General features: G+C 45.1%; 1 protein-coding gene across 11 annotated transcripts in view; it reads left to right on the top strand.

Moving 5' to 3' along the window:
• EPB41L1 (erythrocyte membrane protein band 4.1 like 1) overlaps positions 1 to 17,757 on the top strand; it is a 209,251-nt gene that overhangs the window by 125,789 nt on the left and 65,705 nt on the right. For 10 of the 11 annotated variants that reach the window (XM_077459075.1, XM_077459070.1, XM_077459073.1 and 7 more), the window contains 2 exons: positions 6,967 to 7,155; positions 13,030 to 13,170. In XM_077459075.1, the coding sequence (XP_077315201.1) occupies positions 6,991 to 7,155; positions 13,030 to 13,170 (306 nt within the window). In that variant the 5' untranslated portion in view covers positions 6,967 to 6,990. Of the gene's footprint in view, positions 1 to 6,181; positions 6,336 to 6,966; positions 7,156 to 13,029; positions 13,171 to 17,757 lie in introns of those variants that run through there. The other variant, XM_077459074.1, reaches the window with a different exon arrangement.

Genomic DNA, 17,757 nt, shown 5'->3' with positions numbered 1-17,757 from the left:
CAAATCAGCAAAGCAAAAATAAGTATCTAATGAGCAAACATGGCTGCACCCTTGTATGTGAATAGTTACACATAAACTAGGATTTTTAAATGTTAACGTGCGGTCAGAAGATGATTTACTTTAAGCTGATCTCTTTTACATATATATCTAAAAAATTCAAAATACTAGTTCCTTTTAAAGCAACAAAAGCAAATCTGTCCTTTCATGTCTTTTTTTTTTTTTTTTTTAATCTCCAAGACCTCTGAAGGATTGTGTAATGCCACATTCAGTAGGGTATCCACATCTACTTCTTAATTACTTCGTTTGTACTTGCAAAAGACAATTAAAGCACACTAATCAAATAGGACACCTCCTGCTACTCCACCAATCCAGCTCCCTAAAACTCAAAAAGGCTAACAGAAGCCATGACTTACTTTCACTGCAGAGGCTGCAGCTCTGTGATGCCATAAGTCAGTCATGTGACCGAATAGCTGGGGGCATTTGGTCAGACGATATCCGCTAAAGGGGAAGATTAGTCAGTCTTTGCCTACAGCAGAGTTCACATGAGCATGTTCCTAGAGATTTGGTCATCTGACAAGACACTGTGAGCCATTTTACACCAGGTTTAAACTGCTGCACTGCGTGTGTTAGGCACGTTGGTTCACTGTGGAGCTATTCATTCTTATGGGCATGCCAACCCAAATTGCCAACCTACCTGCCTGTACAAAGCATAGTATAGTTTATGGGAAAGAATTGAGATAACCCACCGCATCCAATGTAATACAGTGCCTTTAAAGTATTAACACCCCTTGAAATTTTGCATGTTACAACAAAACCCCCCCCCCCCCCGAGTCAATACTTTGTAGAACCATCTTTCTAGGGTTGCACCGGTAGCGATACTAGTATCGGTGCTAATGCCAAGCATTTGCACGAGTAACGGTACTTGTACAAATTCTCCGATGCTTGATCCGATACCATTTTTGGATGGTGATCATTTGGGTGATGTATTGAACAGAGCTTCATGAGATGTTCAAAGCTTGCCATATTTTTTTTATAACCTAACCCTGCTTTAAACTTCTCCACAACTTTATCCCTGACCTGTCTGGTGTGTTCCTTGGCCTTTATAATGCTGTTTGTTCACCAAGGTTCTCTAACAAACCTCTGAGGGCTTCACTGAACAGCTATATTTATACTGAGATGAAATTACACACAGGTGGACTCTGTTTACTAATTAAGTGACTTCAGAAGGCAATTGGTTCCACTAGATTTTAGTATCAGAGTAAAGGGGGCTGAATACAAATGCACGCCACATTTTTTTGATTTTTTTTGCAAAAATAATTGAAAACCATTTCATTTTCCTTCCACTTCCCAATTATGTGCTACTTTGTGTTGGTCTATCGCATAAAATCCCAATAAATAACATTTAAGTTTTTGGTTGTAACATGACAAAATATGGAAAATTTCAAGGGGTATGAATACTTTTTCAAGGCACTGTATACCAGTATCAAAATCTCAGGAAACCCACGATGAAAGTGGATTTTAAAAGTGGATGTTCTCTCACAAACAACTTATAAAATCAATCATTTTTGTTCCATAGAAATCTTAAAACAAATAGGATATAACAGCCCCTTTTCTGAAACGTAAGACACACGTTGGAACCCAGCTCTGAACAGGACATCAACCGCTCAATATATGATACTATTTAGAACAGTCTTTCTCATTCTTTTGTAGCGGCCATAACCCACGATAGGGCGGCCTTGACTTTTGGGCTTACTGGTTACCTCCGCTTGGCTTGTTCTTCCATGTCTAGGGGTTCCCAGGGTTAGTACCCAACAACTTTGCACACTGACACCATAAAAGTCCTTTAGAAAGGTTTTTATTTGCAGGGGTAACATCCAACAAACACAGTCTCATATGGGAACAGAGGGCAAGGGTGAAATAAACTCGGGCACCTTGAACTGCTAATCACCAGAAAGTCTCTAATACAACCCAGAGAGTAGCCACTCGCAGCTGGGCGCTTCAAGGCTTAACAAATCTCTAGCCAGAGATTATGGTAGTCAGCACTTTGATCCAGAATTTACAAAGTCTTTGACCTTGAACAAAGCTTTCAACCGAAAATGTACAGAAACCCTTTCCTCAGTACCTGAAACGTTCTCTCCTTGGCAGTACTGGAAAAGCATGGATTCGTTAGTGTCCTTGACAACCCAGCAACCAGGCACTTCTTGGGATGCCAGCTTGTTGGCCCTCCTCCGTAGAGTCCTCCCCAATCACTTACACGGCCTGCGGTGCCCCTCCAAGTTGAGAGCACACCCGGACGCCTTGAATCCTCCTTCAGTTACTGCTCCTTGGACAAGCGGGTTACGAGATTAGGGAACAGATGGATCCTCACCCCAGACCATGCGGGTCTAATGGGGCTAGTCAAACCGACCATGTTACGGGGCGGCACACGCTCTCGTGACCGGGACCCCTCGCGGGGCTACCCCGGTCCAGATCCAGGAACAGGCAGCTATGGCCTCACGTACGAACCTTGAACACGTGACTTCAACATCCTAAGTACCATTCCCCCGACCCCCTCAGCGGGGCCAGACGCACCCACTGATTGGCTCCAGGGAACGCTGATACCTAAAGCGTCAAACCAGGCCTGGTTCTGGGCCTGTAATGTGCACCTAACTGTACACATGACCAGGCAGAACTCTCAGCCCTTGTACACATGGTCGGACATTCCGACAACAAAATCTGTCGGATTTTGTCCGAAACCGGTGTCGCATACACACGGCTGGACAAAGTTGTCGGAAAATCCAATCGTTCTGAACGTGATGACGTTATTTCATTACGACTGGACTACGTTCAGGCTAGTAGCCAATAGCTTTGGTCTAGGAATTTGATCTGAGCATGCGTGGCACATTGTCCGATCGGAAATCTCTACACACAATCGACAAAGTCCAATCGGATCATGTTGTCGGAAAGTTTTATAGCCCAGCTCTAAAACTTTGTCTGTCGGATATTCCGATGGAAACAGTCCGATGGAGCCCACACACAGTCGGATTATCCGACAACACGGTCCGATCTGACATTTTCTGTCGGAATGTCCGACCGTGTGTACAAGAGCTAACACAGCCTAGCCAAACTGATGCCAAAGTTAAACCTACATAATCCGCTCTCAGAACCCCTTTACTGTTCTGAGGAAAAAACTAAATTTGCACATGGCAGACACTTTGTCCAAAGTGTCGCCGCTACACTTTTTACCCCAGAGGAACCCTTAAAATAATTGTTGGGTCTCAGGGAACCCTTGCTAAAGAAAATATTTATTGGTGGTCAGTGGGACAAATGCCCTTTACATTGGTGGCCAGTGGAAAGAATGCCCCTCTTAAAGTGGTGGTCAGAACGCCACTTTTACAGACAGCTAAAAACATCACTGGGTTCATACAGCTGGCTCTGCAGATACCATCACAATTGCTCAATCAGCCACAACTCAAGGAACCCCTGGAGGAACCCTTGCTGGGAATAGCTGATTTAGAACACTGCTCATTTAAAACGCTAATGCCGCATACACACGATCAGGCATTCCGACAACAAAATCCATGGGATTTTTTCAGACGGATGTTGGCTCAAACTTGCCTTGCATACACACAGTCACACAATGTTGTCGGAAATTCTGAACGTCAAGAACGTGGTGACGTATGACAGGCCGAGAAATTTGAAGTTCAATAACCAGTGCGGCTCTTCTGCTTGATTCCGAGCATGCGTAGAACTTTGTTTGTCGGAATTGTGTACACACAATTGGAATTTCCGACAACGGATTTTGTTGTTGAAGAATTTGAGATCCAGATCTCATATTTTGTGTGTCGGAAATTCCGATGGAAAATGTCCGATGGAGCCTACACATGGTCAGAATTTCCGACAAAAAGCTACCATAGAACATTTTCCGTCGGAAAATCCAACCCTGTGTACGCGGCATAAGAGTAAGGTACCAAATCTGTGGTTGTCTCGCCTTGGTTCGTAAAGTCTTGAGGAAAACACAAATACTACATCAAATGATTCCCAATGCATTTCACCCAAAAAAGGGCTTCTTCAAGGTAAAAGGTTTTTTTCTGTTCTGTCCAAGTCGCATCAAATTGTAGTGCTTTAACCAGACCACAAATAGGCTATCAAAGTGCAGCACAGCCATCTGGATAAAAACAAAAAAGGCATATACAGATGAGGCACATTTGACACATCTATCAGATCAGCCTTTTTCAACTTTTTCAGCATAGAACCCTTAAAATAAGTTGATGGCTTCAGGGAATCCCCTGCTAAAAATGATTATATCTACAACTCATGATACATTGGTGTAATGGTCAGTTGAAAGAATGTGCCACACAGATAGCTAAAAAGCTCACTGGTGTAAGTGCAAATTTATCTTAGCCCTTGTACACACGGTTGGACATTCCGACAACAAAATCCATCGGATTTTGTCCGAAACTGGTGTTGCATACACACGGTTGGACAAAGTTGTTGGAAAATCCGATCGTTCGTAACGTGATGACATTATTTCGTTATGACGGGACTACGTTCAGGCTAGTAGCCAATAGCTTTGGTCTAGGAATTTGATCTGAGCATGCGTGGCACTTTGTCTGATCGGAATTCTCTACAAAGGATCGGACAAAGTCCGATTGGATCATGTTGTCAGAAAATTTTATAGCCCAGCTCTAAAACTTTGTCGGTCGGATATTCCGACGGAAACGGTCTGATGGAGCCCACACATGGTCGGATTATCCGACAACATGGTCCGATCGGACATTTTTTCCGTCGGAATGTCCGACCGTGTGTACAAGGGCTTAGAGGCAGAAATTGGCCATTGCTCAAGGAACCCCTAGCAATCGCTGGAAGAAAACTAGGGTTCTATGGAACCCTGGTTGAGAAACACTGTGTAAGATCAAGCCAAACATCCATAAAAAAATTTGGTCACAAATCAAGCCCAATGGTGCCTCCCTATGTAAACCCAAATATGTATTGTACGGTCCTTGCTCAAAAGTTACAGATCTGCAGGACCCCGCCCCACAAAAAAAACATTAAGGGGGTGCCATTCACCATTCTTGGCTGGTGGCAAAAAACAACCTTGCGTTGAATTTCAACAAATCGCTCACGCGCCATTTTCTGGTATGTGTTGGAGCCCCAACAGTGGTATTTCATGCCATCTGTTGGTGTTTTGTGATTTTCAGGTGAAGGAATGAGAAGGACAGCAGGAATGTCATATGTTTAGAAATACGGCTTTGGGTAATATATAGTTTTGTATGTGTGTGCAGAGCGATGAGGGTTAATCTTTGTGTGGTGACGCAAACCTCTCTCTTCCCCAGCTGTGGCAGCATTACATTTACAGGAGATCTGCGAGGATTTATTTTATTAGACTGTTGTCACAGTAATTCCTCTCCCCTTCACAACAGCCTCAACACTGGTCTGATCTGCGTTCTGTTATTACAAATTTTCATACACTCTCTGTAGGCTGCCTAGAAGTCCATATTCATCTTACGCCAGGAAAACAGAGAGGCAAAGGTGTAGTAAGCCAAGATGTGGAGAAAAAAAAAAGCAAAGAAAGGAGAGGAAAGGGAAGAAGGGGGCTGGGGCGCCTGATAAGGAGAGAAGTGAATGGAAAAATGGTGGGTATTGTGAGATGATGGAGCTCGGAGGAGCCTGAGACACACAACAGCTAAAACAGGAGATAACAATTTGAGGGTGGGGGAAGCAGAAAGAGCCAATACAACAAGAAAGGGAGGTACACGGGCTGAGAGACCGTTCTCTCTCTCTCTCTCTCTCTCTCTCATATATATATATATATATATATATATATATATATATATATATATATATATATATATATATATATATATATATATATAGGAGGTAGCAGGCCTAACAGCCTATGATGCTCTAACTGCAGCATGCATTAATCAGGCCTTGAAAGGGAGGGGGTCCTCTTCCTTCACACCCCCAGCCAGCCAAGCAGAGACATCTGTGTGGGTGTAGAGAGATTTTTTTTTTCTCTGCAAACTGGGGGTATGAGACAGCATAGGACAGACTCAGAGCATGAGAATTAGGACATTTCCTCCCAAATCCATCCTCTAGGGATAACCTGCTACTAAGGATGCTCACATGACGTCATCTAAGTAGTCCTTAAGGACCTGCTTTGAAAAGCTTTCAGGGATGAGTCATTCTGATTACAGAAGACCGGCATATGCATCTACAATGTTGGATTTTTATGCAATGTCCGGAGAAGTGCTAACTGTGGAATATTAATACAGGATGCTGGGCCTAGAACATATCAATGATATCTTGACCAGCTCGGGTACTCATGAAGCAGGACGTCTCGTGCTTACAAGGTAGGGCATGAGGGGTTAGCCTATTTTAGGCGAAATGGTTAAACTGCTTCACACACAAAGGGGAAAAACCCCTACGAACCATAACAAGCATTACTGATTCTTGCAGATTGCTTCATGACTTGGGTTTGGCACTACCTGGCGATTAACCTGCTTGTGAATATTGGCTTTCCATAGGTTACTTAACTCGATCCCTTGGACAGTATCTTACAGTTGAAGGTCTTAAATGGTTTTCCATTATGTCAGAGCAGACTCCGCTGATTTCTTATAAGATTGTGTCTTCACTGCATTGTACATTATAAGGACTAGATCAGACTGGGCTCGACTCCAATAGTTATCTTCTGAATATCTTCTCAAATAATTAGGGCACGATCAGGCAGTTTTGAGCTTGGGTATTATGTCAAGTAAACTCCCAGCTGTAACCTGGATCTGAAGATATTATTCGTTTTATACGGTGACCAATGATATGAAATTATAACAAGTTTTGACAGCGAAGGCTTACTACGTGATGTCCACTGATAAGAATGTATATGTCTGGAAATGATTAGGCAATGCTGTTTTGTTTCTTTTAAGAATGACGCAGCACTGAACTCAAATTATATCATTGATAAGTTTACCATCTGTTTTCTTTCAGCCTACACAAGCCTGAGGAGTTATAATGACCACGGAGGTGGGCTCTGACACTGAACTTACTCCCGGGCAAGACGGGCCTGCTCAGGATGGGGTACATAATCCTGCTTTGCTCCCACACGATACCCCGCAAACGCCGGCAAATAACGTAGACAGGCCAGGAGCCAGCGACAGCTCGCGAAGATCCGCTGAAGTGAGTATAAACGTTGAGTTCTGCTGAAAGATGATACCCATGACATTATACAATTTAATGGATATTACTTGATAAGATCATTATATATTACATAGGTCAATAATAGTGTTATGCGAGAGTTATTAAAGGTTTATATTTACAGATGCTGGATTCAGGGGCATATCCCGTGGCTATCGGTTTGGCTTAATGTAGGGATATAAATGAACAATACTGCAGTGTCAGGTGCTGCAGTATGCTTTCTTCATTGCACTGGGCACTCTGTGGCTGTGCCAAGCGCTTGTGTGTACTATACTATCTCGCCTAAATGTTTAATATATTTTTATATTTTCTTAGATATATGGGTACAAGAGGTAAGCTGGATTTAAATGGTCTTATCAGTGGGGTGGAGCGTGGTGCAGGGGCAATAATTCACAGACAGGTGCAGTTGAAAACCTGTATTGAAATAGTATGGCCAGAGTATGAACAAACCCAGTGGTAAGGCTGCCCAAATGGGTGCACTCATGGTTTCCAGTCATGTGAAGAGAGCAGGCATCAGCTGGACTGACAGTCTGTTAAGAGAGCAGAATGTGGCTTGGCTGTCTCATTCTCAAGCGGGATTGTCACAAGGGCCACGTACCTGAGGTGAGACCGAAGTAGTGGGGAGGCCTCCCTTGCACCTCGGGTCCTTGAAGCCTCTGTAGATGGAGACAGAGACTTGGTGGACCCTGAGTGGCAAGGGGGGCGGAGCACTGTGCAAGCCCTAGTCTGATATCCAAGCCAAGGTCAAGTCCAGTTTGGCAACGAAGTATAAAAGGGTTATTCAGAAGAAGAATGGTCAAATCCAAGCCGGGGTCAGTTTCAATCTGGCAGCTGAGTACAAAAGGGGAAAATAAGTAGAATGATCAAGGTACAAATCCGAGGTCAATGGCAAACAACAATCAAGAGTAGTCAAATAGGTTTCCAGGTCACAAGTTCAGGCAGATCACACACTAGCACAAGAACAAGGGGGGACTGAAAATAATCCAGCAATTTGGCAGTGTCTGGGCTGGGCTTATATAGGGAAGTTTGAGGTCACTTCCTGTGCGCCTCCTGGGCATTTTCCCACCTTTTTCCCTCAGGTTGAGGTCACTTCCTGTGCGCCTCCTGGGCATTTTCCTGCCTTTTTCAATCAGGTCTTCTGCGCAGGTGCGGGTTGGCGCACCGAGGCGTCTTTGGCACATGCTCAGTTGGCATGGATTTCCTCTTGCGGCAACACGCTATTGGTGAATGTGTAGTAAGCCCTGGACTCTTATGCCCCGTACACACGAGTGGATTTTCATCCAAGTTTTTTCCGACGGAATTCCACTAAAGCTTGGCTTGCATACACACAGTCACACACAAGTTCTCTGAACTTTCGGCCGCCAAGAACGCTGTGACGTACAACACTACCACAACCCGAGAAAATTAAGTTCAATGCTTCCGAGCATGCGTCAAATTGTTTCCGAGCATGCATAGGAATTTTGCGTGTTGGAATTGCTACAGACAATCGTAATTTCCGATTGGAACTTTTTCCGTCGGAAAAATAGAGAACCTGCTCTCATACCTTTGCTGGCGCCAGCAAAAGTCCAATGGAGCATACACATGGTCGGAATATCCAACCAAAAGCTCTCATCGGACTTTTACCGGCGGGATTTCCGATTGTGTGTACGGGGCTTTACAGGGATGTCTAAAGGAGTTGCGACTCTACGCTTTCCGCCCTCGTCAGGAACCTCTCCCTAACACTAGTACTGTCCCTAACAGGCAGGGTATCTGTCCCTACTCTACCAACTCTCAAATGCACGCCAAACCCAGGAGCCAGGGCCCTAAATAGGCTCTGCCTGGACCAAGATGACTTCTGGAATCACATGGTGCAGCAGCATCCAAAAGGATAGCTTCCCTATTGGAGGATCCAGGAAACCAAAGAGGAACCTTGTTCCTCTTGACTTCCTCTCCAACAATGGTGCCATTGCGAGGGAGCACCTCCTGCAGTGGAGAAAGTAGACTGCACCTGCCTACGAGTAGGTTAGCAACTTTGTTCTCACTGTCTCTTGGGGTAGACAGACTCAAGTTAGGGTTTGTAATTTGCAGAGATTGCCCCCGCCGCTGTGCAGGTTATAGTGACTGCAGTGAGCTTCATTCTGCGTCCAGCATTGAATGGAAGTATTTCCAGCATCTCTGTAACTTAGGTTGCGTCTCCACAGAAAGAAATAAAAAGTTAAAGCTGAACTCCAGACACAGTGACCTATATATTTTTTTTAATTTCTTAAAGCTGAACTCTTTAAGAATTTGAAAAATGTAAGCTCTAAGGAAAAAAAATACTTTACATTTGCAGTGGGTCCCCCTTCTCACCTGCAAGGGTTAAGCGCATGCTTTGCCTATGTAATGATGAAGGAGGCGATACTTACCTTGTTCATCGCCCTGCAGGCTTCCTGATGTCCAACCCCATGACTTACTGTACAGGGCTGCCAGAAAAGTGTCGCTCTCTGTTTTTTCCCATGTATAGAGAGACATTTGTGCAGGAATTTGCTTTGTCCATAACAAATAACCACAGCAGTAGCATAACTGGGCCTGGTTAGGTCAGTTTCTCAAACAACATCCTTTCAAAGCCAAACTGGCTTTCCCATTGATCCTCGCACACTGTGTATTTTTAGTTTTTTTATGAATATGGGGGTTTACATTTGCTCATTACACATGCAGGGAATGCTTCTCGATTTGCAGAGCTACATAATGGTTTTGCATTTCAGCTTCTTCTCCCAATGGAAATCTATGGCCATTATTCACAAAGCTAATGTTAAACCGCACTTAAACCACCCTAAAGTCCACACCATCTCAGTCAATATTACCGTATGCCATTTTAACGTATCTTGAGTGTGATTTAGCATGAGCTACATTTGTTGTAAACCTTCTTCTACCCACTGAAGTGGCTAACCTCAGGTGATACACCAGTGGCGTCACTAGGGTTGGTGTCACCCGGTGCAAAAAAAAAATGGTGTCACCCCCCCCACCAACTATAGCCCCCCTCAGTACAGACCCCCGTCCACTAACTACAGACCCTTCTCCCGCAGTATAGATCCCCCTCCCTCAATACAGACCCCCCTCCCTCAGTATAAACCTCCCCCCTCAGTACAGACACCCCTTCAGTGCAGACCCCTCTATCGGTACAGACACCCCCACCTCGGTGTAGACCCCCCCCATCAGTACAGAGACCCCACCTCAGTACAGACACTGCCACCTATCTGCAGACCCCCATCAGTACAGACACCCACACCTCAGTAGACACCCCCACCTCAGTGCAGACCCCCCCAGCATTAGACACCCCCCCTCACTGCAGACCCCCCAACATTACAGACACCCCCCTCAGTGCAGACCCCCAGTGTAGACCCCTAAACAGTACAGACACCCCCCTCAGTACAGACCCCACTCGGTTACAGACCCTCCCTCAGTGCAGAACCCCAGCAGTACAGACACCCCCCTCCATGCAGACCCTAGTGCAGACAGACCCCTCAGTGCAGACACCCACCCCCAGTGCAGACCCCCCAGTGCAGACCCCCCAGTGCAGACCCCCCAGTGCAGACCCCCCAGTGCAGACCCCCCAGTGCAGACCCCCCAGTGCAGACCCCCCAGTGCAGACCCCCCTCTGTGCAGACCCCCCAGTGCAGACTCCCCTCTGTGCAGACACCCGCCCCCAGTGCAGACACCCCCTCTATGCAGACCCCCCCCCTGTGCAGACCCGCCTCTGTGCAGACACCCCCCCTTACCTCAGACCAGCAGTAATCATACACACAGTGGTGTGTGTCCCTCCAGCTCGGCTCCTCCTCCTCTGTCTATGTAAACGGAGAGGAGGGGGAGGCAGCTTAGTTCCGCTCCGCTGAGGGAAATAGCCGCGGTGCGCCAGGCGCAGTACACAGTGCGGCAGGCGGGGTTGGCGGTGCCACTACCCACAGGTGTCACCCCTCTGGCGGGTATCACCCGGGTGCGGCCTGCACCCACCGCACCTGCCTAGCAACGCCTCTGTGATACACAGAGATGAAACAAATCATCTTACATAAGTTGTGCCTGTTTATTTGCAGCGTCTCTCTTCTATTGCCTCCTAAAGCACACATTTTACACAACATTTCTGAACTTCAGCAGGCAAAGGGTGGGGGTCTGATGTCACACACTGCACAGCATAGAGCAGGAAACTGAGTGTAATCTGAAACCTGAGTGGAGGGAAAGAACACACCCCCTCTACACAGTCTCATAGAGAAAAATACACAGCTGAGGCTGTCAATCACCTGCTCTGTGCTGGAGGGGGCGCACCCCCACAACCACTGAGCCTGGATTGTTGGGAAGAGTCCCTTGCCCTCAGCAAAATGAGGACAAGAGACTTTATCAGAGGGGGCGCTCCCTAGTAAATGTTGAGGGCATATTACTTGGTATGGATCAGGAGGGGGACCACAAGCTTCCCCGTCCCCTCTTTCCAGCCCCGCAAAGCTGCATGCTCAAATAAGGGTCTGGAATGGATTTTGAGGGATCCTCCCAAAATCCATACCAGGCCCTATAAGCCTGTTTGTTTTGTTTTTTTGTTTACATTCTGCTGTCAGTGGGGAATCTTCCTGCGCTCAGGTAACTGCCTGCCTGTACGAGGTATGGGCAGACAGCTATCCTGAAAGTCCGCAGAAGCCTGAGACTGCCATGGGTGAAATGCTCTACAGGGTCCTTAAAAAAAATAAAAATAAATGCACGTTTTTTTACCTGCAAAAAAATTTGCATTTTGTTATTTATTTTTCATTCCCTTTCATTCAAAATTTAAACTTATCTTTTAAGGACGCTGTCGGGTGCCACTCCTTAACAACCAGCTATTCCCTGGTTGTTAAGGATGCCAACACCAGCAGCCCTGAGCTGAACTGTCACATTTAGCAATGGTAGGATACCACTGCTAAATGATTCATTTTCCACGGCAGCCGGTCTGCGGTAAAATACCATGCAAAAGCATACATCATAAACCGCAAAATAAAAAACTGTAACTCGCGCAGTATTTAAACATGTTTTTTCAGTTAAATACCGCATGAGTTATTTTAACTCAAACATTCGTGTGGTTTTTAGCTCTTAGGCCCCTTTCACACTGGGGCGGTGCGGGCGTCGGCGGTAAAGAGCCGATATTTTTAGAGGCACTTTACCATAGTTTTAGCGGCGGTATGCGGCCGCTAGCGGGGCGGTTTTAAAAAGGGTTAAAACCGCCCGCAAAAAGCACTGCTGCAGCGGCGCTTTGCCGGCGTTATAGCCACGCTTCCCCACTGATTTTAATGGGTAGGAGCGGTTTAGGAGCGGTGAATACACCGCTCCTTCACCGCTCCAAAGATGCAGCTAGCAGGACTTTTTTCACCATCCTGCCAGGTGCGCTGGCAGGGGCCGTTTTTTTTCCCAGACGCTACACAGGTGCTTTTTTTAGCGATGTAGCGCCTGAAAACCGCCTCGGTGTGAAAGGGGCCTTAGTGAATTAACCCCATTGATTTTTAGGGTCTACTGTCTTCTAACATCAGTAGAAAAAGTTTGGTTTATTAGTCCTCCATTTGTATCGCATGCCAAATGGGCGGCAACTTCCGGCAATGACACCGTCTGAATCGGCGGCGCTACGCCAATTCCCACAACCAGTTCCTGTACTACTTTTGGTGACTTCGGGGCGATTTGAATAGACACCCGTGCAGGAACCCGCACAGATGTCTGTAAAATCACCCCAGAAGTCGGAATGCATTGCCGGTTGAACTCGCGCAATTTCTAACCTGCAGCAGTGTGAACCTGGGCTAAAGGGAGGGATTATCTAATGTTTTAATATGTGTATTTTTTATATGAATGGCAATATTATTTAAGTGTTGTCTTCCCTTGTGTGAATAACAGAGTGAAGAGAGGTTTGATTCGGAAGACAGAACAACGCCCTCCCACACTCAACGATCGCCACAAAAAGTCTCTAGGAAACCAAAAAATGCGCTCTGCAGGGTGACGCTTCTGGACTCCTCCCACTATGAGTGTGAGGTGGAGGTAAGAACTATGGAGGGACACTTTACGACAAGTATATGCAATATATGGAGAGGAAATGGCAATTTTCTGATGCAGCAAAATCCAGCCTTCATCTAAGACCAGCAATACTCTCATTAGCAATGTAGAGAATCACTAACATCAAAGCACTGCTATAGAAATTACAAAGAAATAATAAATAGCATTTGAGAACTGCAGAGATTTTTTTTTTTTTTTGGTATGCTTGGAAATCTCTGCACTTTATAAAGATGGACTTTATGGACTTATCTGAGAAGTGTATGTAACATCTACAAGAATAAATTCCTGACATATCACTATATACAGTAATATGTAAATATTTTTTCCAAAAAGTTGTCCCCATTTTCTATAAAAGCCATTCTTGAGAACTGTTCAAGTGACATTGCCTAGGCCGAGATGTAATTAGCCTGCTGCAGGCAGGAAGAAGAATTTTCTTAGTCTCCCGCTCCCAGTGATCGGACTGCAGCATTGGAACTTTATAGCAAATCACATTGGAAAGGTAAGTATAGTGCCTCTTTTTACTGGTCTGTCTGTTCGCCATTTTGAGCCATTAGTGGCAGGATCACTGTGCAATGAATTCCAGGCAAACCAGTAAATCTATGGATGAAATATATATAAGGAAACGGTTTTCCCTGCAAAAGATGTATATGCCTGTCCATTAATTCCTGAGATTTATACAGCTTTGCCAGACAATGCAGATGGGCTGGTGACCTGACTTTTATCAACTGCAGTTAAAGTGATTGTAAACGATCACCTTGAAAAATATTCCATTCAGTTTAATATAGGAATTAAATACAAAACATTTTTGTATAGATATAAAAAAAACATTATAAATACCTTTTTTCCATTTTTTTGATAAGTGATCAGATTCCCTCTATTCTCAGCTGCTTACACCGCATCCAATTCGCGGAACATTTTAAAATCTATTACCGTATTTATCGGCGCATAATACACACCCCAAGTTTAGGAGGGAATTTAAAAGACAAAAAACTTTTAGGAGGGAAGTTTAAGGAAAAAAAATTACATTTAAATGCCCATCAATGCAGCCTTATCAGTGTCAATTGCAGCCTTGCATTGCAGCCTTCCATTGCAGTCTTGCCAGTCATTTGCAGTCTTGTTAGTGTGTTTGCCATTTAAAAAAGGCACCACCGAGATACAGAGCGGATGTCCTGTGTATCTCGGTGGCGCTCAGTAGTTTTCGGCGGCCTTCGGGTATTTTTGGCCGTTCTTGGCTATTTTCGGCCACACTCGCTGATATTCTTCTATGGGAAAGCATCTGATTCGCAGATGCGTTCCGTTGTGAACAGGAATTATCTCCCCCTCCTCACTACACCTCCCCCCTCTCCCTGCTCAGCTGATCCGCAGCTACCATGGAAAGGAAACGTTGAACAGCTGCTTCTTCTCTTTACACAGAGAACGGAGCTGGAATTCACGCTGGATTGGTGTGAACCCAACCCAAAAGCTGGGGGAGGAGAAGCAGCAGCACACTGAGCTTTCCAGTGACACGCTGTGCATGGGGGGAGGGGGGCGCGTCAGGACAAGTCTGATCATTGGAGGAGAGCAGGCTGAGTTCTTAACATAGCTAGAGAATGGACCATAATGCACTCTCCTGCTTAGTGCGGTCAGTTTTTAATAGGAAAGCAGAGGGATGGGCAGCAACACCAGGGATTTCACATAAAGGAAGCAATATAAAGAAATCAGGAGATTTTCTCATACAAGTACAGTGCCTTGCGAAAGTATTCGGCCCCCTTGAACTTTTCAACCTTTTGCCATATTTCAGGCAAAAATTATTCGGGCCCCCTTGCGTTAATACTTTGTAGAGCCACCTTTTGCTGCGATTACAGCTGCAAGTCGCTTGGGGTATGTCTCTATCAGTTTTGCACATCGAGAGACTGAAATTCTTGCCCATTCTTCCTTGCAAAACAGCTCGAGCTCAGTGAGGTTGGATGGAGAGCGTTTGTGAACAGCAGTTTTCAGCTCTTTCCACAGATTCTCGATTGGATTCAGGTCTGGACTTTGACTTGGCCATTCTAACACCTGGATACGTTTATTTGTGAACCATTCCTTTGTAGATTTTGCTGTATGTTTGGGATCATTGTCTTGTTGGAAGATAAATCTCCGTCCCAGTTTCAGGTCTTTTGCAGACTTCAACAGGTTTTCATCCAGAATGGTCCTGTATTTATTTGGCTGCATCCATCTTCCCCTCAATTTTAACCATCTTCCCTGTCCCTGCTGAAGAAAAGCAGGCCCAAACCATGATGCTGCCACCACCATGTTTGACAGTGGGGATGGTGTGTTGAGGGTGATGAGCTGTGTAGCTTTTACGCCAAACATATCGTTTTGCATTGTAGGCAAAAAGTTCGATTTTGGTTTCATCTGACCAGAGCACCTTCTTCCACATGTTTGGTGTGTCTCCCAGGTGGCTTGTGGCAAACTTTAGACGAGACTTTTTATGGATATCTTTAAGAAATGGCTTTCTTCTTGCCACTCTTCCATAAAGGCCAGATTTGTGCAGTGTACGACTGATTGTTGTCCTATGGACAGACTCTCCCACCTCAGCTGTAGTTCTCTGCAGTTCATCCAGAGTGATCATGGGCCTCTTGGCTGCATCTCTGATCAGTCTTCTCCTTGTCTGAGCTGAAAGTTTAGAGGGACGGCCAGGTCTTGGTAGATTTGCAGTGGTCTGATACTCCTTCCATTTCAAAATGATCACTTGCACAGTGCTCCTTGGGATGTTTAAAGCTTGGGAAATCTTTTTGTATCCAAATCCGGCTTTAAACTTCTCCACAACAGTATTACGGACCTACCTGGTGTGTTCCTTGGTCTTCATAATGCTCTCTGCGCTTTCAACAGAACCCTGAGACTATCACAGAGCAGGTGCATTTATACAGAGACTTGATTACACACAGGTGGATTCTATTTATCACCATCAGTCATTTAGGACAACATTGGATCATTCAGAGATCCTCGCTAAACTTCTGGAGTGAGTTTGTTGCACTGAAAGTAAAGGGGCCGAATAATTTTGCACGCACCACTTTTCAGTTTTTTATTTGCTAAAAAAGTTTAAATTATCCAATAGATTTCGTTCCACTTCACAATTGTGTCCCACTTGTTGGTGATCCTTTAAAAAATTTAAAATTTTATATCTTTATGTTTGAAGCCTGAAATGTGGCAAAAGGTTGAAAAATTCAAGGGGGCCGAATACTTTCGCAAGGCACTGTACATGGTACAGCAGGCACATATTAGGAATATGAAGTTTTTGGGGTAACAAACGATTTAAGTAAAAAACCTTAGTCACCTCCCTGCCCCCAACCTGTAACAGATCTATGATAGGCACAGAAAATTTCTCTCTTCTCCTCTCTGTTTGCTCCAAATCAGTATATTTGCAAGCAAAATATCTGACTGACTCCTAGTACTGCTCCTCCTTCTCACAAACAGAGTTTCACTGTATAGAGCAGGGATATGCAATTAGGAGACCTCCAGCTGTTGCAAAACTACAAGTCCCATCATGCCTCTGCCTCTGGGTGTCATGCTTGTGGCTGTCATGCCGCGTACACATGACCGGACTTTCCGTCAGAATAAACTCTGATGGTCTTTCCGGTGGAGTTCTGACCGAACGGACTTGCCTACACATGATCACACCAAAGTCCGTTCGTTTTGAACACGATGATGTACGACGGGACTAGAAAAGGAAGTTCAATAGCCAGTAGCCAATAGCTGCCCTTGGGTCGTATTTGTTCCGTCGGACCAGCATACAGAGGAACGATTTTCCTGATAGGAATTGATTCCCTCAGAAAGATTTAAAACATGTTCTATTTCTAGGTCCGTCAGACTTTTTGAAAAAATAAGTCAGCTGAAGCCCACACACGATCGGAATATCCGATGAAATGATTCCGTCTGACCTTTTCTGCCGGAAAGTCCGGTCGTGTGTACGTGGCATCAGAGTCTTGCTATGCCTCATGAGACTTGTAGTTCTGCAACAGCTGGAGGTCCCCTAATTGCATATCCCTGGTATAGAGGATTACAGGAGGCTGATACTCGGTCCAGTTCAAATATTTAAAGATGAAGTTTAGGTTTGGGTTTTTTGCATAGTCACGTTGGTGCAGCTTTGGCCAATGCAAGTACACATGTGCATACCTGGTCAATTCCTGTGGAATCTGGAAATCACAGTAGTAGGTGATCACTACTAGATTCTGAGTTCCGATTTCTCGCTCGCTTTCGTGTTCCGATTTCTCAGTGAATGTAAAGGGTCCTCTGACTAGAAAAGGTGGAAAGGCAGGGGTGGTGATGTCACAATCTCCATTTTGTCCAATATGAATATGCTTTGCATTCATTGAGATCAGGGGCAGACTGGCCATTCGGACACTCGGGCACTGCCCGAGGGCCCCATGCCACTAAGGGGCCCCATCAGGGTTGCGAGCCTCAATAAAACCAGGGACAGTATGTAAACATCTGTGTTTTTAAAAAAATCCCAAGATTATAGCTGCCCCACCTCTCCAGTACCTTTTCAGTGTGTGTATGTGTATTCTGTGTGTATATTGTGTGTCTGTGTGTGTGTATACTGTGTGTGTG

This window comes from Lithobates pipiens, unplaced genomic scaffold (genome assembly GCF_037356315.1).
Source record: "Lithobates pipiens isolate NorthernLeopardFrog02 unplaced genomic scaffold, aLitPip1_a1.2 Scaffold_28, whole genome shotgun sequence".
Taxonomy (NCBI): domain Eukaryota; kingdom Metazoa; phylum Chordata; class Amphibia; order Anura; family Ranidae; genus Lithobates; species Lithobates pipiens.
The sequence above is the reverse complement of the archived record's forward strand: the minus strand, read 5'-3'. Positions and strand labels throughout refer to the sequence as shown.